This window comes from Piliocolobus tephrosceles, chromosome 8 (assembly GCF_002776525.5).
Source record: "Piliocolobus tephrosceles isolate RC106 chromosome 8, ASM277652v3, whole genome shotgun sequence".
Lineage (NCBI taxonomy): Eukaryota > Metazoa > Chordata > Mammalia > Primates > Cercopithecidae > Piliocolobus > Piliocolobus tephrosceles.
The window spans coordinates 94,713,561-94,741,251 of NC_045441.1; the positions used below are offsets into that span (position 1 = coordinate 94,713,561).

At 37.8% G+C, this 27,691-nt stretch overlaps 1 protein-coding gene and 1 pseudogene across 3 annotated transcripts in view; one reads left to right on the forward strand and one right to left on the reverse strand.

Annotated features, from left to right (window-relative positions):
• Positions 1 to 5,818: 5,818 nt before the first annotated feature.
• RSBN1L (round spermatid basic protein 1 like) overlaps positions 5,819 to 27,691 on the reverse strand; it is a 99,655-nt gene continuing 77,782 nt past the window's right edge. Inside the window, exons 4-8 of one of the 2 annotated variants that reach the window (XM_026448962.2) lie at positions 22,771 to 22,908; positions 19,737 to 19,879; positions 15,161 to 15,328; positions 10,384 to 10,492; positions 5,819 to 10,296 (exon numbers count right to left, since the gene is read on the reverse strand). In XM_026448962.2, the coding sequence (XP_026304747.1) occupies positions 9,658 to 10,296; positions 10,384 to 10,492; positions 15,161 to 15,328; positions 19,737 to 19,879; positions 22,771 to 22,908 (1,197 nt within the window). In that variant the 3' untranslated portion in view covers positions 5,819 to 9,657. The remainder of the gene's footprint in view (positions 10,297 to 10,383; positions 10,493 to 15,160; positions 15,329 to 19,736; positions 19,880 to 22,770; positions 22,909 to 27,691) is intronic. The other variant, XM_026448963.2, reaches the window with a different exon arrangement.
• LOC111527266 lies at positions 11,498 to 12,228 on the forward strand (annotated as a pseudogene). Its single transcript, XR_002726613.2, has one exon. The product of XR_002726613.2 is annotated as a 40S ribosomal protein S7 pseudogene (transcript).

A 27,691-nucleotide genomic window follows, 5' to 3' on the forward strand; every position in this document is an offset into this window, starting at 1 on the left:
ATCATACCTTGCCTTGGCCCCTTCATGAAACTCCCCCTCACAGATGCCTATCCTCTGCCCCAAATTAGAATACAAAGAGGAGATCATCAGTGAGGAAGGTGTGAAATGATTGGAGTGACCCAGCACAGAACTCTTTTAACTATTCTTTTGACTAATTCCAGAAGCAGAAGCTAACATGTAAGGTATGTAGAGTAAGCCAGGCAATGTGCTCAGTAAACATTTGGCATGTTCTGTCACTTAACTTTCACCACAAATTAACAGAACAGATATTATCCCTCCCATTTACAGAGAGAAATACAGACTAATTTTCTCACAGTTATACAAGTGTGGTTTTGGTGGGTTGTTTTTGTTTTGAGACAGGGTCTCACTTTCACTCGGGCTGGAGTGCAGTGGCTTGATCATAGCTCACTGCAGCCTCGAGCTTCTGGGCTCAAGCCATCTCCTACCTTAGCCTCTTGTGTAGCTAGGACTACAGGTGTGTGCCACAATGACTGGCTGTTTTTATTACTATTATTAATTATTTAGAGATGGGAATCTTGCTGTGTGGCCCATGTTGGTCTCAAACTTCTGGGCTCAGGTGATCCTCCCACCTGGGCCTCCCAATGTGCTGGGATTATAGGTGTGAGCCACCATGCCCAGCCTTATTCCCTTTTACTGAACTTCAGCTATATTGCTACAAATGCCCACAGTCAAATATCATGGCTGGGAGCAGTGACTCATGCCTGTAATCCCAGCACTTTGGGAGGCTGAGGTGGGAGGAATGCTTGAGCCCAGGAGTTCAAGACCAGTCTGGGCAACATGATGAAACACAATCTCTACAAAAAATTAAAAAATTAGCAGGGTGCGGTGGTACATACCTGTAGTCCCAGCTACTCGAGGGACTGAGGAGTGGGAGGGTCACATGAGCCCAGGGAAGTCAAGGTGGCAGTGAGCCTGGGCAACAGAGTGAGACCCTGTTTCTAAATAATAAAGTGGCTTTACAGGTTTTACAGAAGGACTAACTGTACGCAAATGTGCAACCTTTATGTCCTTCCATTCCTGCAATGGAAGGGTTATAGACTGAAAAAAACTAGGGCAGGTTGTCATCTTCAGTATTTTCAAATTTTGAATTTTTTAAAACATGAGTAGGGAAAACCAAAAAAGCTTAAACAGAATGCCTGTCTGACAACCAGACTTTATCTACCAATTAAGACTTAAAAATGTGAAATTCTGCCTCAGACTCTGAGATATCAAGGTGTTTCTTATGTAGCCAGGCATGGTGGCTCACACCTGTCATCCCAGCACTTTGGGAGGCTGAGGCGGGAGGAATGCTTGAGCCCAGGAGTTCAAGAGCAGTCTGGGCAACATGGTGAAACACTGTCTCTACAAAAAACATAAAACTTAGCTGAGCATGGTGGCGTGCACCTGTAGTTCCAGCTACTAGGAGACTGAGCTGGGCGGATCACTTGAGCCTGGGAGGTTGAGGCTGCAGTGAGCTGAGATCGTGCCACTGCACTCCTGCCTGAGGCTCTGTCTCAAAAAGATAAAGTGGCTCTGGTGAAAGAGGGAGACCTGTCTCAAAAAAAAAAAATAGGTGCTTATATTTGCCATTTTAATCATTTTAGTAATAGTTAAAATTTATCTTTAGTTTGTAATAATTTTCAGTGTATCTCCAGAAAAACCAGTTGAAGGAAAAATGTTGGGTAAGTTTCACAGGTTTTACGGGTTTATTTCTACAATACTGACTCTCTCCAAGCTGCCCAACAGGGCCTGGATATCTAATAGCTACCTTCTTAAACTGTATCCATAAGAGTTTTGGTTAGACTGCAGTACAAAACAAGAAACTTGGTTTCTTTATAATACCTTCTCATCCAACTTGTCTCCATTTTTTTCTGTTGTATTCCTAGAATTGAATTTGAACTCAGACTGACTTTAAATTATACAAACCTACAGAGATGGGAGGATCACTTGAGGCCAGGAGTTAAAGTTCATCCTGGGCAACATAGTGAGGCTCTGTTTCTAAAAAAAAAAAAAAAAAAAAAAAAAAAAATTAAATTTAGCCAAGCATGGTGGTGGGTGCCTGTAATCCTAGCTACTCAAGAGGATGAGGCAGGAGAATCACCTGAGCCCAAGAGTTTGAGGCTGTAGTGAGCCATGATTGTGCCACTGCACTCCAGCCTGAGTGACAGAGCAAGACTGTCTTTAAAAAGGAAACCTACCTAATCTTCCCCTACCCCTAGTGTACAGCATGTTCCGTCAAATATTTATTGAACACCAAGTATAAAATATATTAGGTGTTGGGGATACACAGTGATAAAATTCCCAACTTGTAGCTCATGGTTTAGCTACAGTCCAACATGTGCTTAATATGTATATTTAATGCTATGAGCAGAGGGCAGCAGACAGATTTGGGTCTATACCAACTACTGGGTGAGGGGACAGTTGGCAGGGGTCCCCAACTCCCTGGTCCCGGCCTGTGGCCTGTTAGGAACCAGGCCACACAGCAGGAGGTGAGTGGGGTGCAAGTGGGCATTACCACCTGAGCTCCACCTCCTGTCAGATCAGTGGCAGCATTAGATTCTCATAGGAGGGCAAACCCTATTATGAACTGCACATACAGTTCAGATCTAGGTTGCATGCTCCTGAAAAATCTAATGCCTGATAATCTGAGGTGGAAGTTTCATCCTGAAGCCATCCCCCACCCAACCCCATCCATGGAAAAATTGTCTTCCACAAAACCAGTCTCTGGTGTCATAAAGGTAGGGGACCACTGCTGTAATGGCAGTACAGGAGATGATGTCTGAGTTTTGAAAAGAGGAAGATCTCACAATGTTGTATTCCAGATATTTATTTCCCCAGCAAAGAATTTTAAAAGTTCACAAAATGGCAATTACTGCCATCTGGTAAAGTGGAAAACTGGTCACATCAAATAGAAGAAACTGTGTTACATGAAGCTGGAAAGGGAAGGCCTATAATAAAGGCTCTTCAGTGCTCAGCATTTGACCTTTATTTGTTAGCAAAGGAAAAGCCAAGGAGTACTTCTACGAAGAAGAGTAATAATTCTGTATTTTAGAAAGGTTAATCTGTTGGTAACACAAAGAATGGAATGGAATAAAGAGGGAAAGGGCACAGGACTAGAACACTTTAGGGTATTTTGAGTCCAGGTGAGATGAACATCTATTATGACTGTGATGTGACAAGAGCAACAGATGAATTGTTAAGTACTTCTGGGGTTGACTCAATCTCATAACAAATTGGACACAGGAATCAGGTACGGTGGCTTACACCTGTAATCTTGACACTTGGGGAGGCTGAGGCAGGATCACTTGAGGTCAGGAGTTCCAGACCAGCCTGGCCAATATGGCGAAACCCCATCTCTACTAAAAATACAAAAATTAGTGGGGTGTGGTGGTGCACACCTGTAATCTCAGCCACTCAGGAGGCTGAGGCACAATAATCACTTTAACCCAGGAGGCAGGGGTTGCGGTGAGCCAAGACCATGTCACTGAACTCTAGCCTCGGCAACAGAGACTCTGTCTCAAAAAACAAAACAAAACAAAAGGACACAGGAAGAGAGAAAAATCAAATTAAGGTGATTATGAAGGAAGTGATGACAATAACCAAATTGGGAGGAAAGAAACAGCTAATGCTTGAGGGCAAGGCAAAAAGGAATTTAGATTTGACCATATGGATCATTAGAACTAAAGTGAAAAACCAGGCTGACTGAAGTTGTGGGATCATGAAGGTAGCTCAGGGACAGACTGTAGAGGCCTAAAGGAAAGACCATGGAGACTGCCTTAAATAGTGGCAGACAGGCAAAAGAATCCTTCCAAAGAAACTGAAACACAACATGAAAAGAACAGGTCATAAAGAGTTTTAGGAGTAAAATGATAGTGCTGCAAGGGTCAAACAGAAATACTAAGAAGTGCAGCAGGGCCGGAAGCAGTGGCTCACATCTGTAATCCCAGCACTTTGGGAGGCCGAGGTGGGCGAATCATGAGGTCAGGAGATCGAGACCATCCTGGCTAACACGGTGAAACTGCGTCTCTGCTGCAAATACAAAAAATTACCTGGGCGAGGTGGAGGGCGCCTGTAGTCCCAGCTACTCGGGAGGCTCAGGCAGGAGAATGGCATGAACCCGGGAGGCGGAGCTTGCAGTGAGCCGGGATCATGCCACTGCACTCCAGCCTGAGCAACAGAGACTCTGTCTCAAAAGAAAAAGAAGTGCAGCCACTGGATTTGGCAGTCAAAAGGTAACCTTTAAGAAAACCATTTCAACATACATGTGAGGATTTAAATGAAACTGTAGTGAAATGAGGAATAAATGTAAGATGAGGAAGTGAAGGCAGACAGAAATTCCCAAGAACTTAGGAAAAAAGACAGAACAAGAGCATTAACAAAAGCCAGACTTAAAGATAAAGGTATTTTTAAAAACAACAGATTTGAGGTAGAGGCAGGTAAAAATCTGGCTTAGTTGACAAAATTTCAAGAAAAAACTTTGGGTTGGCGGGGCAGGGGGATCAAACTGTCTGTCCAAAGAAGTTTCTCAACTCTCTATTACACAACATTTGTGACTATAATATTGTTTGATGTTTGTTTTGAGACTGAGTCTTGCTCTGTCACCCATGCTGGAGTGCAATGGCACAATCTCGGCTCACTGCAACCTCCACCTCCCGGGTTCAATTGATTCTCCTGCCTCAGCCTCCTGAGTAGCTAGGATTACAGGTGTGTGTCACCATGCCCGGCTAAGTTTTATATTTTTAGTAGAGACGGGGTTTTGCCATGTTGGCCAGGCTGTGCGACTATAATACTGATTTGCCTCTGACTCTGCACACTTAGTAGTCTTAAGTAGCACAACAGCAGTGAACTTTACAGAAAAGTGTAGATTTAACATTCTAACAACATAGATGCGTAAGTTCTAAATTTCAAAATGTACAGAATGATCCAGAGTTCTCACAAGTTCACAGTGCAGTTCTTGGTAGGCAGTTCACAGTAATTAAACATACAAGTTACAAATTATAATTTCTAGTTAACATAAATTCTACTCACCCAGCCCATTATTTTGTTCTCAGCTCATTCATATTCCCTGATTGGGTCTGAAGTCCAAGAAGAGCTGGAAGGAAAGATAACCTGAAATGCAGGATGTTTTCCCCTCCCTTCCCTGCTCTCAGCAGAGATATGACTGCTATACAACACCCATAAAGCTACAAGGAAAAGACAGCTTTGTTTTTAGGCAGTGTGTGCTTGACGTTCTAAAAAGCAATGATTTCCATCTGTAGTATGTACTGGGTTACAGAAAGAAAAGCAAAGCCAGGATAGAAGACAAAAGGACTTACAAGCTCTCCTGAGTTGTCCCCTTAATTATCATATCTGAAGTGTGCTGTCAGTGCCAAACCTCAAACATAACTCTTTCATAAAACAGGCAATGCAGTCTAAAACCAGTAAAATTGTGTTTACATATAAATGTAGTTACATCAAGAGAAAGAGTAAGATCTATTCTACCACACCTAAAACCCATCATGTTTTAGCAGCCTAAAAGTATTTTGAAAAGAATGGCACTTTTGTCTTCCCAATCGTTACGTCTAGTGGGACAAGAGAGGTATTTATCGTACCATTCCCAGCACCCATACCTAGTTTAGTGACCTTTTTAAGATAATCCTCAATATCTGTCTCTGTTGGCGTAAGTCAACTTTTGAGAGTTAGCTTTAAGAGTAAAAAAAGATTTTCAAATTGGAGTCAATTCAAGATTTTATGGTTTCTATTGAAGACAGAAAAGAACTTTTAAAGTTGACAAGATTAAAATGTCAATTTTAAGAAAATAATTACAAAAGTAAAAAGATTGTGGTTATCAATTTTAATATTTATTGAAAGATGGAAGACAAGGAAAATATCTCTCAAACTCCAAAAACAATCTTGCACCTTTGCTAAATGTAAAATAAATTGAGATATTTGCTTTACATGACAATGAACCTGTCCAAAAAATAACTGAATGCAAATTTATCCAAACGGTGCTAATTTATTATTTACAAAAATGCTCTTATCTGCCATAAGTATTTGGGAAAAAACTGTTTTACACTCAGGAACACTAATGAAATACCTTAACGACAACTTAAAATATAAAACCTTCCCTACCCTCAATGACCACCCCCCGAGAAAAGTTACAGAATGGATTAAAAATGAATACATGTGGAAACAAACATAATTATTTCCCACAAATGTACACAGAAACAGGCACATGCACACACACATATACAGTGTTGTGCAAGATCAACTTAATGTTTATTTAAGGTCAACAGCCTTGGTGACAAAGAAGATAATGAATATGGCTTCAGTAAAGTTTGCAAGTAAATATCACAAATGTTAATTCTTTTGCTAGCTAACCAGCTAACCTGAGTATGGAATATGTATTATTTAGATAGCTAAAAGGTTATAAACAAAATGGAGGAGTGGAGAGGGGAAAGCACTATAGCAGATTCCACTGAGGTACCTTAGTTTTTATGTAAAGGTCTGTATACCCATTTAATAATTTACGTAACAATTCTTTATTCTATATAGTATATGACCATATAGAAACTATGTCTTACGTAGTTTATTGTTCTGGTCCAAGAAACTGGAAATAAAAGCAATATTCTTCAGATAAAGAACTGGAATGTACTAACTATGAAACCATTAATATAATGCAATACTAAAATAGAAAATTTTTAAATGTAACAAAGGTAGTCAACAAGTTCTCAGATTGTATCTGAAGAGGATTTGAAAATTATAACCCGTAAGACAAGGAACGTAAGCATTATTGAAGGCAATAACAAGGCTATACCTGCAAATCTTGAGCCCACTGATTTATACTTTACCTTCAGAGATGTATGCTTTTTTAATTTTTTTTAAATTTTTTTTTATTTTTTTTGAGACGGAGTCTCATTCTGTTGCCCAGGCTGGAGGTCAGTGGCGCGATCATGGCTCACTGCAACCTCCACCTCCCAGGTTCAAGCAATTCCCCTGCCTCAGCCTCCCAAGTAGGTGGGATTACAGGCACATGCCACCAGGCCCAGCTAATTTTTTTTGTATTTTTAGTAGAGACAGGGTTTCACCATGTTGGCCAGACTGGTCTCAAACTCCTGACCTTGTGATCCGCCCGCCTCGACCTCCCAAAGTGCTGGGATTACAGGCGTGAGCCACCGTACCCGGCCGATGTATGCATTTTAAAACAATTTTCATATTATAGATAAGTCTGACTATAGGTTATATAGGAAACTATACCTAAAAGCAACCACTATGGTTGTTATTAGATATGCCTTCCTTTAAGTTAAAAAGTTTAAGGCTCATATTTTGGAGGGATACCCTAAAGACATTTTCTCACAGTATGACCTCAATGCATCTACATATATGCCACTGGAAAATTGGAAATAAAACACATCTCTTGTTAAATATATCATTCTTCAACTTTAAAGAGAAACAGAAAACCATTTTAATCACATCCCTTCTTATTTCTCAATACTGGTTTGTTAAGAACTTTTGTCACTCAACAAGGTAGGTACAAATCCATAAATTTAGCTTAAAACAGAAGATTAAATAGGTGGGGAGCACGGTAAGACAATGACATATAAAACAAAACCCTTACTATCTTGATTTATACCTTCCCTATCCCATGAAACTTCCTATGTTACAAACACTGATTTCCTACAAACCATGAAGATTTCCTATGATATTTGCCTGTCCTTTTATTAATCTAGGGGCCAGAACTCACATCATTGCTGCAATTAACTTTTATTTGTTCTGGTAAAATGCTTCTTCCTAAATGGCTTCACCCTAACCAGAAATATGAGCAGTTTTGATGGGTACTATAGATGGAAATACCTACAGTAACCCAAAAGGCAGCACAAAGAACCCCAACTGAAAGTCATGAACCAAAGTATGTGCCCAGAATAATACCATAAACAAACAAAATAGATCTGCAATAAGCAAAGTTCCTTACAGCAACACATACATCAAAGACTTCTGTCTGACTTTTAATTACAATAGTGGAAGCAGTGTCAAATAGTGAGTCTATCATTAAAGAGTCTGTTTTACTCATCTTTAGTTAGGCACTGTCAATCTGTCTCCTACCTCAATTTAATGTCTAGAACTTCTTTTGAAAAGGAAGTATTCCAAGTTGTTTGCCTTGCTAGGGTAAGGGGGGGATCCTGAGAGAGATGAGGTACCACAAACTATTTTGTTAGTTACATCTCTGTACATGGCAGTTGAGTCATTGTCATTGCCCTTATTTTACAGTTTTGTATTTGCCGTATTTTTCTCCCATTCTGCAAGAAAAATGTAAAAGGATTTTAATTGCTCACAATTAAGCTTTCTGTAACTAAAGATTTTATACTCAGCTATTACTTAGTAAAGGTACTTATTAGTAAGAAAATTCTCTATACTTCTTATCATTCCATACATTAAAAAAATCTATGGTAGGCTATGTAATCTGGCCACGTAACTTCATTAGTTAGAAGGCTTTGTTATCATTAACATACCTTGTTTCTCCCAACTTTCTAAAACTTTCTATTACCTACACCACTTTCTTAATAGTTTAATATAAAAATTTTTCAATGTATTTCGGAGAGAAGGGCTAAGGAATTTTACATATTCATCTTAATTCAGCAATTTAAGAAAATTCTGCAAATATGATATACATATATACATTCACACACACACAGATGCACACTTTCTTAACTGAGTCTTGGTCGTTAAAAATGCCTGCACAGGCTAGGCGCTGTGGCTCATGCCTGCAATCCCAGCACTTTGGGAGGCCAAGGCGGGCAGATCACAAGGTCAAGAGATCAAGATGATCCTGGCCAACATGATGAAACCCCATCTCTATTAAAAATAAAAAAATTAGCTGGGTGTGGTGGCACGTGCCTGTAGTCCCAGCTACTCGGGAGGCTGAGGCAGGAGAATCACTTGAACCTGAGAGGCAGAGGTTGCAGTGAGCCAAGATCGCGCTACTGCACTCCAGCCTGGTGACAGAATGAGACTCCATACCAAAAAAAAAAAAAAAAAAAAGCCAGCACAGTGTGGGGAATTTAAATATGTACTAGATTTGATTTATGTACATTTGCACTCCAATACCACACCAAATGGATATACCAGCAGAGAATCATATCAAACAAATGACTTAAATGAATTGTCAGTTTGTCTTTGCAGACTCCACAGAAAACATATTTATTAATATGAACCTTTATTAAGTGGCTCACATTTCAGTATAAATCACACTAAAAAGATATTTTAAAAGCTATTTACACTACAGTGCTGACACATTTAAAATGAAAAAAAAAGGATATAAATAAGCTCTATGGAAAAGCTTTAAATTGTTGAAAAAGAATTCTGGCTCATATTACAAAATATATATATATTTATATATATGTTAATGTCAGCTCTATTCTAAAACCTAAAATTCCAACGTAAATGATTTTTTTTTTAAAGACTCCTTTATGTTTAAACCTGCAATGTTTACAGTGCATCTGGCCCTAAGTGCTTAATACTTCACAGTTATGGACAGGCACTGAGGAATGTTACAAAGCTACATAAACAATGTTTTGTAACAGATACAGGAGCAAGTCCTTGGCTTGCTTTCAGAATTCATGAATCTTTATTACATTATTAAATTTTTTTAAAAAAGGATTTTAGATGCTATATGCAAATTTAGCACAAAATGTCATCGTCTTTTTTATCTTGATTTGAATGTGCTGAACTGTGTTGCCTTATATCAACAAGACTTAGATTTCCAGGGCACAATTCTTCCTTTAAATCTCTGTTGCTATTTTCAAATTTAGAATCCACATCAATCTTAAATTCTGTAAATTGAACATGATCCAATTTTGCTTTAACATTCTTGCCATCCATATTATTCAGTGCTCTAGTCTTTTCAGGAATATTAACATTCACAGGTTCTTCCTTGATTCTTACAGATGCAATAGGTTCATGTTTAATCTGCTGTAATTCATATTTAGAATGAAGTTTATCTGAAAAAACAGAATCCAAGGAGGCTTTGCTTACAGCACAAATCATGTTGTCAGTGTCAGGTCCAAGAACAGATGATGTGGAATCTGATGATGTGCCTGTTTCATGAGTAGTTGTATTCTGAGAAGTGTCCTCCTCTGAGTGATATAATTTGAGCCGAATGTGCCATGCTAAACTGCATACAGCTGAAACTGTCTTGAACTGATGAACAACATTCCTTGGAATAAAATAAATGTCATTATCATATAGCTGAATCCTGGCATAGCGAATGCCTTCCCTCCTCAGTTGATTCAGTTTTGCATCATCAACCCATTGGACACACTAAAAAATAATAAAACAATACAAATAAGACTCTTCATAATAAAAACTAAACCAGTAAGCATAAGACAGTAAGTGTATTAAAAATACCTGGGACAGTGGAGGTTCATGTAAATCTAACTGCATTCGTTGAACTACTTCTAAGAAATCTTCAGCATGAAAACAAATTACATCTTTGGTTATACGGGGTTGATCAGGCCTAAAAAAGAAAATGAGATAACAAGAATCTGCCATAAATGTTTCTCTCTCTTGAGTTCTTATTAAACTCAAAGCAAAAATGGTTTCTGGTCAATACCATAGTACTGTCTTACAAATAAACTGTTAATTGGAAAGCCATTTCACATATTTAAAGAAAGGGCCAACACCATGACTGTCAACCTAGACAGAGATTAAAAACTGACTTCATTTTGTATAAATATTTGTCACAAGAGTTTGGAAAATTGAAATGATCTGAATTGGTAAATTATATAAACCAAGAAAATTAAGTGTTCTATTTGAAGAGTAAGATTAATGCTTCACACATATAAGTGCTAAAGTTGAAAATACTACATAAAAATTAGAAGTAAATATGAGGAAAAGGGAGTATTTTCTTTCCATAGAAGATACATATAACTATGCTGATGCATAAAACTCTTAAGTAACTTTATAAATCAAGAGATTTCATTAGAAAAGTACCAATATAATAAACTTGGTGTTTGCTGAGGTTACTCGTGCCTGTAAATATAATTCTAAAAAATTCTCAAATTCTTCAATTAATTAGGAATATATAAATACATTTTTACAGAGATGCTAAAAAATGGATTTTGGAATAAAATTCCAAACAACATTAAAAAAAATCATATGAAGGCAAATCATAACTAAGTTTCTAAAAATCAGTGATAAAAAAGAAAATCTGAGAATCATGTAATACATTATATACAGAGAAAGAAGGATAAGAATGATCATAGACTTCTTATCAAAGACAATGCAAGCCTGAAGAGAATGGACTACTTTTAAAGTACTAAAAGAAAAAGTCAATCTAGAATTCTATACCCACCAAAAATATCCTCTAAAAATGTGAAATAAAAACATGTTCAAATAAACAAAAGCTGAGAGAATCTGTCACCGGAAAACCAGCATAACAGAGACTGCTAAAGGAATTTCTTCAGGCTGAAGGAAAATAATACTTAAATGAAAATGTAGATCTATGAAAAGGAATGTATAGCACACCTAACGATAAATGTGGGAGAGGTTTTATTCTCATTTAAAGAAATATCTTGCTCTTCCTAAGCCGGCGCTCGGCGAGTTCTCCCAGGAGAAGGCCATGTTCAGTTCGAGCGCCAAGATCGTGAAGCCCAATGGCGAGAAGCCGGACGAGTTCGAGTCCGGCATCTCCCAGGCTCTCCTGGAGCTGGAGATGAACTCGGACCTCAAGGCTCAGCTCAGGGAGCTGAATATTACGGCAGCCAAGGAAATTGAAGTTGGTGGTGGTCGTAAAGCTATCATAATCTTTGTTCCTGTTCCTCAACTGAAATCTTTCCAGAAAATCCAAGTCCGGCTAGTACGCGAATTGGAGAAAAAGTTCAGTGGGAAGCATGTTGTCTTTATCGCTCAGAGGAGAATTCTGCCTAAGCCAACTCGAAAAAGCCGTACAAAAAATAAGCAGAAACGGCCCAGGAGCCGTACTCTGACAGCTGTGCATGATGCCATCCTTGAGGATTTGGTCTTCCCAAACGAAATTGTGGGCAAGAGAATCCGCGTGAAACTAGATGGCAGCAGGCTCATAAAGGTTCATTTGGACAAAACACAGCAGAACAATGTGGAACACAAGGTTGAAACTTTTTCTGGTGTCTATAAGAAGCTCACGGGCAAGGATGTTAATTTTGAATTCCCAGATTTTCAACTGTAAACAAAAGTGACTAAATAAAATATATATTCACAGTAAAAAAAAAAAAAGAAATATCTTTAGAAATGATTCTTTAAAGCAAAAGTAATAACATACATTGTGGGGTTTATAGCATATGTAAAGTAAAATACAAGACAATTAGCACAAAGGCCAGAAATGTGAGGGGGAGGGAATAACTGGAAGTATACTACTGAAAGATTCTTACACATAACATAAAGAAGTCTAATATTATTTGAAGGTAGATTGTAGTAAGTTGACAACAATGAAATTAAAAAAAAAAAAAAAAAAAACCACACTGCTATAAGCTACTAACCAAATCATGGAGGTAAAATGGAATGCTTAAAAATGACAAGAAAAAGGGTAAAAAAGGAATAAAGAAGCAAATTGGAAAAAGCAAGAAGGTAAATTTAAAACCAAATTTACTAATATTTCTATTAAATATAAATAATCTAAATACTCCAATTAAAAGACAGAGATTTTCACTGGGTTAAAAAAGTAAGACTCAACTATGTATCTATCTACATGTAACAATAATATAGACATAAGGTAAGTTAAAAGAAAAAGAATGGGAAAAGATACAGCATATAAATACAAATCGTAAGAAGGCTGAATTGGCTGTATTAACAAAGTTTCAGGACAAGGAATATAACCAAGGATAAAAAGGGCAGTTTATAATGAAAAAATAGGTCAATTTATCAAGAATAACAATTCTAAATGTGTACTTGCCTAAGAACACAGCTTCAAACTATATGGAACAACCTTCAAAACACTATGCTAAGAGAAAGAAGCTCATCACAAAAGACCACTTTATGTGATTCCATTTATATTAGATGTTAAGAACAGACATATACCTACAGACAGAAAGTAAATTAGTGCTTGCCTAGGGCTGGGAGGATGGAGGATGGAGGATGGAGGATGGAGAATTGGAGAGGTGATGACTAAAGGGTGTGGTTCCTTTGTGAGGTGATGAAAATGTTCTATCACATGTTCTATCATTTTGGTGGTGGTTGCACAACTCTGTGAATATACTAAAAATTATTCAACTGTATGTACACTTTAAATGGGTGAACTGTATGGTATGTGATCATGGCTTGATAAAACTGTCACAAAAGAAAAAACAGAGCAAAAACTAGAAAAACTGACAGGAAAAACAGACAAATCCAGTATTAAAGTTGCAAATTAACAAGGAGACAAAAATAAGTGAGACTATAAAAGACGTGAACCACATTCACTATCAACAAAGTTGACTTAATTGTTCTTAATTTATAGATGTGGTGGTATGTGGCTGTAGTCCTAGCTACTCAGGAGGCTGAGGCAGGAAGCCTGCTTCAGCCTAAGAGGTCAAGGATGCTGTGAGCCATGACAGCACCACTGAACTATAGCCTGGGCAACAGAGTGAGGCCCTGTCTCTTGGGGGGGGGGGGGGGATTTTAATGGTTCTAATAAGCAAAATAGCATATTCCAACTCACATTTCATACCCAAACAATACTCGATTTTGGAAAACAAAAATCTAAGCAAGCAAAATTATTTTTTTTTGGTGGCGGGACGGAGTTTTGCTCTTGTCGCCCAGACTGAAGTACAGTGGCACCATCTCGGCTCACTGCACCCTCTGCCTCCTGGGTTCAAGCAATTCTCCTGCCTCAGCCTCCTCAGTAGCTGGGATTACAGGCACATGCCACCATGCCCGCCTAATTTGTGTGTGTGTGTATGTGTATTTTTAGCAGAGATGGGGTTTCACCACGTTGGTCAGGCTGGTCTTGAACTCCTGACCTCGTGATCTCCCCACCTCAGCCTCCCAAAGTGCTGGGATTACAGGTGTGAACCACTATGGCTGGCCCCAGCTAATTTTCGTATTTTTAATAGAGATGAGGTTTCACCATGTTGTCCAGGCTGGTCTCGAACTCCTGACCTTAGGTGATCCACCCGCCTTGGCCTCCCAAAGTGCTGGAATTACAGGTGTGAGCCATCACACCCAGCCGCAAAATTACAGTAACTTTGCTTTATATGTTTTATCAATTTAATAAATGGAAAGTAACTTAATGTATGAGATGACATTTCAAGTATATTAAAAAGAATAATCCATTTTTTAATCTATCAAAATATTCAAAGTGAAACTTGTAAGCAAAGCTGGAAAAAAAAGAATATGGAAAAGCAAATACATAATAAAGAGAAACCAAACCTCAGAAAGGGTACAAAAAAGCAGGAGGAAGAGAAAACAGAAGAGTATGGAATCAGATTGAAATCAGTCTCTGCTGTACCATTTACTAACTATATGACTGTAAAAAAAAAATTATTCGACAGCCCTGAGCCTCAGTTTCCTTATGTGATAAATACGGAGCAAAACATAGTTGAGAAAAATTAAATTAAATGACATTTGTAAACAGGCATACAGTATGCACCAGGTAAGCCTTAGTTTTCCTTTTACCTTAATTTTTTTCACATCTACGTCACTTAGAACATGAAATTAATTATTTCAGTTAACCCAAATGTTTAAACCTAGATTCTGGCAATTTATTTGTTTTTGTTTTTGTTTGAGACAGAGTCTTGCTCTGTCACTCAGGCTGGAGTGCAGTGGCGCAATCTCGGCTCACTGCACCCTCAGCCTCCTGGGTTCAAGCGTTTCTCCTGCCTCAGCCTCCCGAGTAGCTGGGACTACAGGCGTGCGCCACCATGCCTGGCTAATTTTTGTATTTTTAGTAGAGACAGGGTTTCACCATATTGGCCAGGCTGGTCTTGATCTCCTGACTTCGTGATCCACCCACCTCGGCCTCCCAAAGTGCTGGGATTACAGGTGTGAGCCACCCTGCCCAGCCAGATTCTAGCAATTTAAAATCTTTAGTACAATTATACAATTAAGATATCCAAATACAGGTAAAAAATGAAACTTTTTTCTCACAGTAAGGAGGAGTTACTAAGATTTTCCAAGAAAAATTGTAGAAGCCAAGAAATTACTTGATTAAAATAGCAGTAGTTTTACATACCACTCTCCACAGTGCACAGCCTTCAGCACTCCAACAGCAGCTGTAGTCTGTCGTTCAAAACCTTGTCCTATATGATCTGCATGAGCTCTTGTCCTGTCTTCAAAGAGCATCTCACGGGGCTCACTTGTTCGAGGTAGGTACTGAAGATTTTTTATTTCATTGGTAGTTCTGTTTTTTTAAAAAAGAAAAGTACATTTATATAGTGATACTTAATTGCCATCAAACATTCAATAATCACATAATTCAGACAAAAAGATATTAAATCTGCTCTCAAATCAAATTCTATTTTTAAAATGAAAACAAGAACAAACAAAAACACAAACACAATACCCTCATTTTTCTAATATACCTTCACAAAAGTAACAGTTGTAAGGAAATACACGGAAAAAAAATTAAATTACAAATGGTGTTGTTTACCTAAGTTTCCCTATACACAGAATCTTTACCTGGGGCTTTGGTACCATGCCCCCACTCAGATCTCTTGGGTAACACAAGATAGATAGATAGATATCTGAAACAAACAGGTAACTTTTAAAAATGCATTAATTCAATATTAATAAGACACATACTATGTGCTAGGTATTATCTAGGAACTGGGGCCAGTGAATGAGACAATAGCAAATAGGACAGAAGAGGACCCTACTCTCATGGGAGTTTATAGTCTGTCTAGTGAGGGAAGGATCAAAGAAATAGATTTAGCAATAAAACACTCAGCAATAAGTGCTTCCACAAAACATGCATGGTTTATTGCAGGTAGAAAGGAAAACCTTAGCTCTGTCTTAGAAGACAGCCATTTCCCATTGGCCCTGTCCTCCACCACTTTCCTTCTAGAATGCATATGCATACAGAAGTTGCTGCCTACTTAGCCTCACTCATTGCTGAAACCTCTCCAGTTTTGCTGTAAGCAAGGAATGGGTAAGAAGAATTTCTCTGGCTGAGATTCATCATTTTATGTATCTTCCTCTATGGTTTTTGTTTCTTCCAGATGCAACTCTGTATTACCCCCATAACTGTCTCCTCTCATCCTTGTCTGTCTTCCCAGGGATCACTCTTCCTTACTGGTTCTCTACTTTCCCACCCTTAATCTCTATTATTTAACTACTCTGTGTGCACCCCTGCATTATAGTCTTATTACACATACACATAATAATTTGTTGTTTTTTTTTTTTGGCTCTTTGTGATTAATGTTCTACATGTGTCAGAATGCCAGATGGTGTTGCTTCCTCTGGAAACCTAACAGGTTCTCAAACCCACAAATTTAGTTGCACAAATACCAATTCTAATGAATTAAGACTATATAGCACTTAGCACAATGCCTGACACTGTTTTTGTTTAACTATTATCGCATATACCATGGCTTGTATACCCTGAGGTGAACAGAAGTTCCTCAAGGTAGTGGTGAACCCCTTTAAATTACATCTAAAGGTTTGTATTTATCTGTATTGTTCTGAGAAGACTTTCAGATTCTCAAAATGATCCATACATTCAAAAAAAAAAAAAAAAAATTAAGAATCACTGAGGAGGCCGGGCACAGTGGCTCACGCTTGTAATCCTAGCACTTTGGGAGGCCGAGGTGGGTGGGTGATATCACCTGAGGTTAGGAGTTTGAGACCAGCCTGGCCAACACAGCAAAATCCTGTCTCTATTAAAAATACAAAAATGAGCAGGATATGGTGGTGCACGCCTATAATCCCAGCTACTCAGGAAGCTGAGGCAGGAGAATCACTTGAACCGTGGAGGCAGAGGTTGCAGTGAGCTGAGATTATACCACTGCATTCCAGCCTGGGTGACAGAGCTAGACTCCGCCTCAAAAAAGAAAAAAAAAAAAAAGAATCACCGAGGAACACATCAATTTTACCATTTACTACTAACTTATAAATTAACCTGTAAAATTTTATTCATCCAATAAATATTAAGCACCAGACACTGTTTTTAGGTGTTAGAGACACATTAGTAACAAACCCAATAAAGTCCCTGCCATCATGCAACCCAGAGTTTACTCAATGACTTTTTCCCCATTTTCTTTTTAACTTAGTAATCACTGTAACCAGTAAAACCACCTTTAGGTATCTAAAGAAAAAGCTATAATCAGGACGGGCACGGTGGCTCACACCTGTGCACTTTGGGAGGCTGAGGCGGGAGGATCATGAGGTCAAGAGATCAAGACCATCCTGGCCAACATGGTGAAACCCCATCTCTACTAAAAATACAAGAATTAGCTGGGTGTGGTGGCACGTGCCTGTAGTCCCAGCTACTCGGGAGGCCGAGGCAGGAGAATCTCTTGAACCCGGGACATGGAGGTTGCAGTGAGGCTAGACTGTGCCACTGCACTCTAGCCTGGTGACAGAGCAAGGCTCAGTCTCAAAAACAAAAAAAACAAAAGGCTATAATCTCTCCTAGCATCATCTCCATCCATTCCAATTGATGTTACCCTAATGTACAAATGTACATTTTCTCCACACTTTTCTCTGTGCTCACATAAATACACAATCCCACATAGGAGAATTTTGTTATTTCTTTGGATAAAGACAAAATCATACTAGATACATTATACTACATTTGGCTGTTTTTAAGAGTCATGAATATCCACCCAGATCAAGACATTTTTTAAAACTTTAACTATTTTGCCTTTTTTTTTTTTTTTTTTTAAGAGACAGAGTCTGGTTCTGTCACCCAGACTGGAGTGCAGTGATGTACTCATAGCTTACTGCAGCCTCAAACTCCTGGGCTCAAGGAGTCCTTGAGTCAGCCTTCCGAGTAGCTAGGGCTAGAGACATGTGCCACCACACTGGCTAAATTTTTTTTATTTTTTTATTTTGTAGAGGCAGCATCTCACTATGTTGCTCAGGCTGGTCCTGAACTCTTGGGATTCAAGTTATCCTCCCACCTTGGCCTCCCAAAGTGCTAGGATTACATAAAAGAGCCACTGCACCTGGCTTATTTCACTATACTCTCTTTTTCTGAAACAGAGTCTCGCTCTATCGGCCAGGCTGGAGTGCAGTGACGCGATCTGGGCTCACTGCAACCTTTATCTCCCAGGCTTAAGCAATTCTCCTGCCTCAGCCTCCTGAGTAGCTGGGATTACAGGCATGTGCCACCACGCTGAGCTAATTTTTGTATTTTTAGTAGAGACGGGGTTTCCTCATGTTGGCCAGGCTGATCTCGAACTCTTGATCTCAGGCAAGAGGTCAAGAGATCAAGACCATCCTGGCCAACATGGTAAAACCCCTATCCCCCCACCTCAGCCTCTCAAAGTGCTGGGATTACAGTCATGAGCCACTGCACCTGACTTCACTATACTCTTTAGTAAGAATGTATGAAATCTATTCAACCATTCCCCTGTTGACAGTCATTCGGACCCTTTTAAAACGTTTTTCTTACCACAAATTTATTTACTTTCGTGTTTTTATTTCTTGAGACAGATTCCCAAAAGTAGGAGTGCTAGATCAAAGAGTTTTATGTTAAATTTTATGATCTATTGCTGGATTACTTTCACAAAATTACAGCAGCTCATCCTCCAGTCAACAATATATAAAAAATTGTTTCTTCACATACTATAATATTATTGCTACATTAATAATTTTAGCCAATATAATGAATAAAAATATCTCACAGTTCTTTTAAAATAAACTTAACTGCCTGAGGTCTATTTTTCTACTGGGTTGTTTACACTTGAGAATGCTCTTTGGACATTAACTTTTTGATCTGTCATGAGTTCCAAATGTTTTAGTCCAGTCTATCATAATTTTGAACTTCATTGTTGATGTCACTTCCCTCCCAAATACTACTGTCACTGCATTGTTTGGTCTTGCTCAGGAAGGTCTCCTCCAGGCTTAAACAATTTTATTCTAATATTTTAACTGTTTTATCTGTGATGCTTAATTCTCTAATTTACTTCTTGTATAAGGTAGGGGCTCTGCCTTTATTTTTATGAGAGCCAAATATGCCAGCATTATTCATTAAATACATCTTCCTCTTCCCACCTATCTCATATATTAAGTTCCCAAAATACTTAGATCTATTTCTGGACTCTTATTCCAATGATCTATTTGAACTTTATAGTAACTTTTAATATCCTGTATCATAAGCTCCCCCTCACTTATCTTCTCTTTCACTGAAAAATTTACTTCCTTATGAATTTTAAAATCATTTTATCCAGGAATGGAAGTATTAGTCCAATTGAAATGCAAAAAAATTTAAAGAACTATTATTTTTATCCAATCCAGAACTCAGTAAGGCTTTCCATTTGTTCTGATCTTATTTTATATCCCCCACAAAATGTTTTAGTCTTCTTAGCACAGGTTCTGAATATTATTAAATTTATTCTAAAATAGTTTATATTTTATGACATTTTTTCCATTCATCATTACGATTTCTTGTCATTTGCCTACATTTCTCATGCCCTATTTACATTTTAGGTTTTATAACAAATTACATTAGCATGTATCACTATTTTTAAATTTATATACCAATTATGGTCTAAACTTTGCCTTCCTCCTTCCTCCAATTTTGAACATACACACACCCCAACATACAAACACTCATCTCCTCCAATAAAAATATGTATACAACATACCTTTTCCTTTTGAAAGGTGACTTTGGCATATCAGCCACAGGGATCATTTGTTCTCCTGGACGAACCCACATGATGGGACCATCATCACTATCTTTACGACTCTGTAATTTTAGACTAGATAGTGTCCCCCATGGCAGTGTACACTGGAGACAAATAATTATGTAGATTGCAATTATTTTCAAAATGTATCTTCAAGTGTATGTTAATAATAACATTGTTCCCCTGACAAACACACTTTCATTCACAGCTTTGTACTTAAGCACTTGAAATACATAATATTGAATATATCCCTATATATTGATATACTTTGCTTCAAAAAACTGTTTCAAACACACCAAGAAAATAATTATGCTTGGATGGTTCTGTCCCCCTACCCTGCTAGAGGTATGATTCACTATATTCTTCATTTGTTATTCTCCCTTCTATCGTATAGATCATATGATGTTAACGGACAAAATAAGCAAGTGCTCTCATAAGAATCTATTAAAATGAACAATTAAATTTGAGTTTAAAAACTGGCTACCTCTTTGATTAATGATAATTAAAAACAAAACAAAAATGAAAACCAAAACAAAATTAAAACATATTTCTGTTTAGTAGTTTCTTGAAGAGGCTGCCAGAGATTAAAGTATTTTAAAATAAAAGAACAAGGCTGAGCGCAGTGGCTCATGCCTGTGATCCCAGCACTTTGGGAGGCCGAGGCAGGCAGATCACGACGTCAAGATATCGAGACCATCCTGGCCAACATGGTGAAACCCCATCTGTACAAAACACAAAAATTAGCTGGGTGCAGTGGCGCACACCTGTAGTCCCAGCTACTCAGGAGGCTGAGGCAGGAGAATCGCTTGAACCTGGGAGGTAGAGGTTGCAGTTAGCTGAGATCACGCCACTGCACTCCAGCCTGGCGACAGAGCGAGACAAAGAAAGAAAGACAGAAAGAAAGAAGAAAAGAAGGAAAGACGGAAAGAAGGAAAGACGGACAGAAGGAAAGACGGAAGGAAGGAAGGGAGGAAGGAAGGGAGGGAGGGAGGGAGGGAGGGAGGCAGGCAGGCAGACAGACAGAGACAGACAGACAAGAGAGGAACGGGAAGAGAAAAGAGAAGGAGGTGGCCAGAGGCTGAGGCAGGCAGATCACCTGAGCTCAGGAGTTTGAGACCAGCCTGGGCAACACGGCGAAACCCGTCTCAACTAAAAACACAAACAATTAGCCGAGCATGGTAGTGTCTGTAATCCCAGCTACTCAAAAGGCTGAGGCATGAGAATCGCTTGAACCTGGGAGGCAGAGGTTGCAGTGAGCCGAGATCACACGACTGCACTCCAGCCTGGATGACAAAGCGAGACTCCATCTCAAATCAAAAAAAAAAAAAGAGAGAGAGAGAGACAGAGAGAAAAAGGAAGGAAACTGAGGGCCACTGTCCATGGAATGTTGAGAAAAAAATTAAAAAAAAAAAAAATTCACCACACATCCCCTTTTCAAAAAGATTGTCAAATTTCTGTAGAAACAATGCATTTAGGTTGGGTGCGGGTAGCTCATGTCTGTAATCCCAGCACTTCGGGAGGCTGAAACAGGAAGACTGCTTGAGTCCAGGATTCAAAAGTAGCCTGGGCAACATAGCAGCACCCTGTCAAAGGAAAGGAAGGGAAAGGAAAAAGGAAGGGGGAAGGGGAAGCAGAAGCGGAAGGAAAGGAGAAATAATGCATTTAGTTCATGTGCTTTGAAAATTAATTTTGAAGCAACCATTTAAATAATATTTGATAATTTTTAAATATAATTCAATAATAAATGCAACCTAATTCCATTATGTAACTACTAGAGAGAAGTAGGAAAGGAACAAAAAGTTTAAAAGGAAAAGAGAAAAAGGAATGGAACAAGGTTAAAGAGAAAGGGAAGAAAAAGATACATGCACATATAGGGTAAAAACACCAAGCAAACAGAAGTGATAAAAGAAGAGATGTCCTATAGATTATGTGGTTATTAGAAATCTTGTCACATTCCACAGCTTACCTGGACCCTGAATTTCAGTGCAGGTTTGCACTGACCTTTGAGTTACTGATTAAATAATTAACCTAACTACACAGTTCAGAGATTCCTCTCTCAGTGGGATAGCCCCAGCAGCTCACAACAAGAAATATTTTCCGAAAATGAAGAGGCTTTAAAAAAAACAAAAAGGAATCTGGCTACAAATTATTTAAAGGGACCTGTGGGGGTGAGCACATGGGCTCACACCTGTAATCCCAGCACTTTGGGAGGCCAAGACAGGAGGATCACTTGAGCCCAAGAGTTCAAGACCAGTCTCAGCAACATGGTGAAATCCCATTTCCACAAAAAATACAAAAGTTAGCTGGGCACGGTAGCATGTGCCTGTAGTCCCAGGTACTTGGGAGGCTGAGGTGGAAGGATCATCTGAGCCCATGGAGGTCAGGGCTCCACATTACACCACTATACTCCAGCCGGGGCACACAGTGAGACTGTCTCAAAAAAATAAATAAAATAAAGGGGCCTTTGGGTACATTATCTAAACATGTTATTTTATGGATGATAAAACTGAAGCCCAGAAAGTTTAAATGGCTTTCCCAACCCAGACAGGTACAGCCAAGGCTAAAATATGGATGTGTAATTTCCCAGGCCAGTTCTCCACAATGCTAAACTGCCATTCCTTTGTCTTAAACGTTTGTAGTAGAATCTTTCCTGTACTTCTTAAATCCTTTAGTACTTAGTTTATAAAGAGCTAATAAACACATGGAACCTAAATTCCTAAAGTGTTAACAGGTGTTATTTCATGGCCTACCACTTACCTTTGCCATTACAATTAGGACCTGAGATGTCACATGTACACACAAGAATTATGTGAGTTTCCCATCTCTTGCTCTCCTTCCCTCCAGTTCAAATAAAACCAAAATGTTTCTATTTCTGAAACAGTCATTCATTTATAGTGCATGTAGCATGAAAGAAACACTCACAATTTAGATTACTCATATTGGTTTTTCTTGCCTTTTTAAACAAAAACTAATCCCACAACAGATTATCTCTTACTTTTAAAAATGGTGACTCTTCCAACATGTCAAGGAACTCAGGGAAATAATCTCCTACTTCTTCATCAACTGCTCCCACCAAGCTTATTTGTCGCATTGGGCCAGCTCTGTAAGTACCATGAGAATACGTTCTTTTTACCTGAAGAATATGGATTTAATTAAAAGTTAAATACATTATTTTTACCTGAAGAAAATGGATTTAATTACAAGTTACACATAATACTTGCTATCATTTTGTAACAATAAATTTTTATCTCAGAATATTATATCATAAGGAGGCAAGCAAAACAAAACTTTACAAATATTAACAGATAAGGCATTTTAAAAATAAAACTTGCACTAAATCAAGCTATTTTACTTTCTCTAACTATTCCTACACACTGCTTATGAAAACACAGTTAAGACAAATAAGCATTAATTCTAGACAACATCTCCTTAGAACAGAGGAACTCATTATCTGAATATTCAAAAGTTGGTGTATTTTTCAAAATTGGCTCTAAAGTAAAATGAAGTTCATATCTTTTCATCCAAATTTTCAAAAGTAGACCCTCCGAAAACATTAATCACCACCAGTGGCTTATATGTCTAAAAGGCCACCAGCGATGCTCTTCTTTTTTGATCTTACAATATTAACTAGAAACCAGTTTATATATTACTCTGATGAGAAACTACTAGAAATTAAGAATTACGGCCAGGCGCAGTGGCTCACACCTGTAATCCCAGCACTTTGGGAGTCCAAGGCAGGCGGATCACAAGGTCAGGGGTTCAAGACTATCCTGGCTAACACAGTGAAACCCCATTTCTACTAAAAATACAAAAAAATTAGCCGGGTGTGGTGGCAGGCGCCTGTAGTCCCAGCTATTTGGGAGGCTGAGGCAGGAGAATGGCGTGAACCTGGGAGGTGGCGCTTGCAGTGAGCCGAGATCGTGCCGCTGCACTCCAGCCTGGGTGACAGAGCAAGACTCTGTCGAGAAGAGAAGAGAAGAGAAGAGACGAGAACAGGGGAGGGTAGGGCAGGGGAGGGGAGAGAAGGCGAGGGGAGGGGAGGGGAAGGGAGAAGAAATTAAGGATCAGGAATCCTAAGATCCAAATCTGCCTTTGCTATCTGTCAGCTACATGACCTTCAGAAATTATTTACATTCCTTAAGCTTTGATTTCCTTAACCAGAATATTTTATAGCAGATTGCTGAAGAAAACTTGATAATGATATAAACTCACCCGCCATATTGCTAGTAAATGGGTGGCATTCAAAGAGCCAAAACAAAGCCATCTGAACCTCAAGATTCACTGGTAACGACAGTTTTTGCCAGCATATTTAAATCCTGACAAAGAAACCTACGTGTTTTCATATACTAACACTAGTAAACAAGTTGAGTCTGTCTTCAAGCAAAACAACTCCTTTTGATAACCAAATTATAAGAAAAATTGTAATTGTCTCTTTCTCAGGATTAGCCTTTGTGGACACCAAATTTAGGAGACCAATTTGTCCCAGTTTGCCCAGGACTATCAGTCTTAAAACTGAAAGTCTTGGTATTTCAGACAAACATGGATGGTCAACTTTTATCATATCAAAGACACAGATTATAAAGAAAAGTCACATCAAAAGTTGAATCGTTACAATCACAGCTGGTAAGAGTATCACAATATAACAAAGTAAATCCCAACCCATATGTTTTTAAAACAAAATCATTTAAGACAGACAATCTCATTATAATCAGCAAAGCAGTTTAATGACGTTAATTCTTTAATAAATTCACCAGATATCCAAGCTTAAGTTTTCCTAAACTGTTACAAATTGACTTATCAGAACTACAAACCATTCCTATAAGTTAGAAAATTAGGGGCCTGTAATCCCAGCACTTTGAGAGGCAGGAGGATATCTTCAGCCTGGTAGGTCCAGGCTGCAGTGAGCTGTCTGTGATCATGCTACTGCACTCCAGCCTGGGCAACAGAGCGAGATCCTGTCTCAAAAAAAAAAAAAAAAAACAAACAAAAAAAAGAACAGTTGGAGCTTGTGCCCCCAATTGTGTACTCATTGTCTCATCTTTTTCCTGTCTCCTAAAAATTCCTATCATCTCCTATATCAAGAGAGCTAAAAGTTAAAGCCTAACTCTACAACAGTCTTCAGACTCTAGATGTTTAGATGCATTAATAGCAACACAGTAAGAAATCCAGTCCATGCATCTCTGTAACACAGTCTAACATAGAGGCTAAGGGTTATCAATCTGAACACTAGCACATTTACCAGAATATAACACATCAAGTCTGTTAAGTGATTCTGAGATTCTGAGTTTTGTATCTGCAAATGACCATAAGGAGTTTTGAGAGACAATAGCCATTTAGAAAGTGAAATCAAACAACTGATATTGTAAAACACAAATTTTCCAAGTGCTTTGAAATATATCTAAAAAGTCAAATTAGAGTTAGGGGTGGTGGCACAAAATTGTAATCCCAGCTACCCAGAAGGCAAGAGGATCACTTGAGCCCAGGAGTTCAAGATCAGCCTGAGCAACACAGCGAGACCAAAAAAAAGAAAAGTAAAATTATGTATCTTTCCACTTCATACAAATAAGTACATTCTCTGTGCATAAATTTCCTTATCTTGTTTAAATTAGATACCTAAAACATTTAGTTCTAACAAAGCCAGAATCAAGTCCCTGCCACTGACTTGGTTCGTCCTACTACATCACAGCACCAACAACAATCAGCTAAATAATTGGGGCAGTTTATCTTGTGGGGAGGGGATGACTGTTAGGAAAGAATTTTCATTACGTGAATTCTTCTAAAATACGAAGCACAACTAAACTTTCCATTTATCTAGTAGTTTTAAAAAGTCACACTTATACATGAAATAAAACCAAAAAAACTATAACATCATTAAACTATAGAGAGTAGAAGGTAAATACAATAATCAGAAAAGCAGAACTAACTGTTAACACAGTCCTTTAACACAGTAGTGTAAAATTTATGTATTTAAATGTGAGTAAAAACATGTATCACTAACAGGAAAAAAATGGGTAAAACTTGGGTGGTAATATTACAGACAAATCATATGTTGTGTCATGACTCAAGAACTTTATTTACTAATTTTGTTTTGACCAGATGTTGCTATTTCAAGTTAGAATAATTACTTCATTGATTGAAGAAGTATTACCAACCTAGCCATCTGATTTCATTCAAATTATACATTTATAATAATTTCCAAGTTTACAAATATTGCCTTTTATTTCAAAATAAAACATGTCCAAATTAGTATAGACCTAAACATTAAAATTTTTAACATAATAGACTGAATAAATCAAAAACTGATTTTTCCCCCTATTCTCTGTCTACTTCGGGCACTACCTAAGAAGAGGCTTTCTCTTTTGTTGATTATTTTTAAGTATGGTCCTATTAAAATTTGTAACTATTTCAAAGGATTTTTTAGAGACCCTGAATTTTTAAAGTAATACAGACTCTACTCAGATTATATTGCTAATTTTCTTAATTGAATTTTTAGTTAGTTCTTCCCATCTCATGCCAAAATACATATAAAACATACAGATATGTAAAATTCACTTTCACACATAACTTATTATAACAAAAGTATAAGTCTCTCTCCCTTTTAACCAGAATGTACAAAAACCGTAAAGTAGATCCCATCTGCCCACTAATAAAACCAAAAATAAATTCTATTAGGAAACTGGCCTTTATAAAAACCACTTAGCTATCACATGTTTAAAACAAACAGCAATGATCTTCCAAAACATTTATTCTCCAATAGTAAAGATAAAACTATGATCACCCACCTGAATAAACATAAACCAAATTTTAAAAATTAAATTGAAGTCATCAAAATCTTAATCTGTAAAAATATTAAATTTTAAAATATACTGTAATTTAACTTTTAATTATATATCATTTCATACAAATTTCTAGTTTAATAACAGTATTTCAAATCCATCAGTTGTAACCATTAACTTAAATGTTACAAACATGGCAAGTTACACATAGCGTTTCCAATTTAAAAAGTATATACTGCTTGATAAAATAAATGATGGTACTTACACTGTTAAAACGTTAAGAATAAAATCCACACACTTTTCACAAAAATGTAAATAATTCCTGATTCTGGTGACACCTCTTTTGTTGCAAAACTATATACCAAATATCCACAATTCACCTATTACATAGGATAAAATTATATCTACAATATCATACACAAAAAATCAAGCCTCAATTCTCTAAAAATCACCTATCCAGACTATGCCAGACTGCGAAGAATTCAATGGCAGTGAGGCGGGAGAGTTAACAGATAAGTATTAGAGCGGGAGAGTTAACAGATAAGTATTAGAAGAATCTCTAAATCCCAGCACTTTGGGAGGCCGAGAGGGGCGGATCACGAGGTCAGGAGATCGAGACCATCCTGGCTAACACGGTGAAACCCCATCTCTACTAAAAAATACAAAAAAAAAAAAAAAAAAAAAAGAAGAATCTCTAAATAATCAAAGTAAATGTCGCAAAGACCATGGCTCATAAAATGTCCTCTTCTTACATATCCATTCCTATATTAGGCACAATTATAACTACTCTCTAAAATAATAAAGGACAAGAAACCACAAATTTAGAAGGGGAAGGAAGAGAAAAGGGTAAGCACAGCTGCAGCTGCCCTAAGGCATCAGTATTGTATCATAATGACAAACCAATACTGAAAATAAAGTTGCATTATGTTGCATATGTTCGGCAATAAAGGTATTTTTATAGAATCTTGGTACTTAAAACGTTTCCACTAACTAAAAAAATCGCTTATCTGGAAAATCTCACATCCTGATGACGCTTAATGTGAGCTTACTATATTTGCTTTTATTCACTTCAGTAAACATTAATCAAACCAGTTTTCTGATGCAGTTAAAAAATTAACCTGAAAAAAGCCAAAACATGTC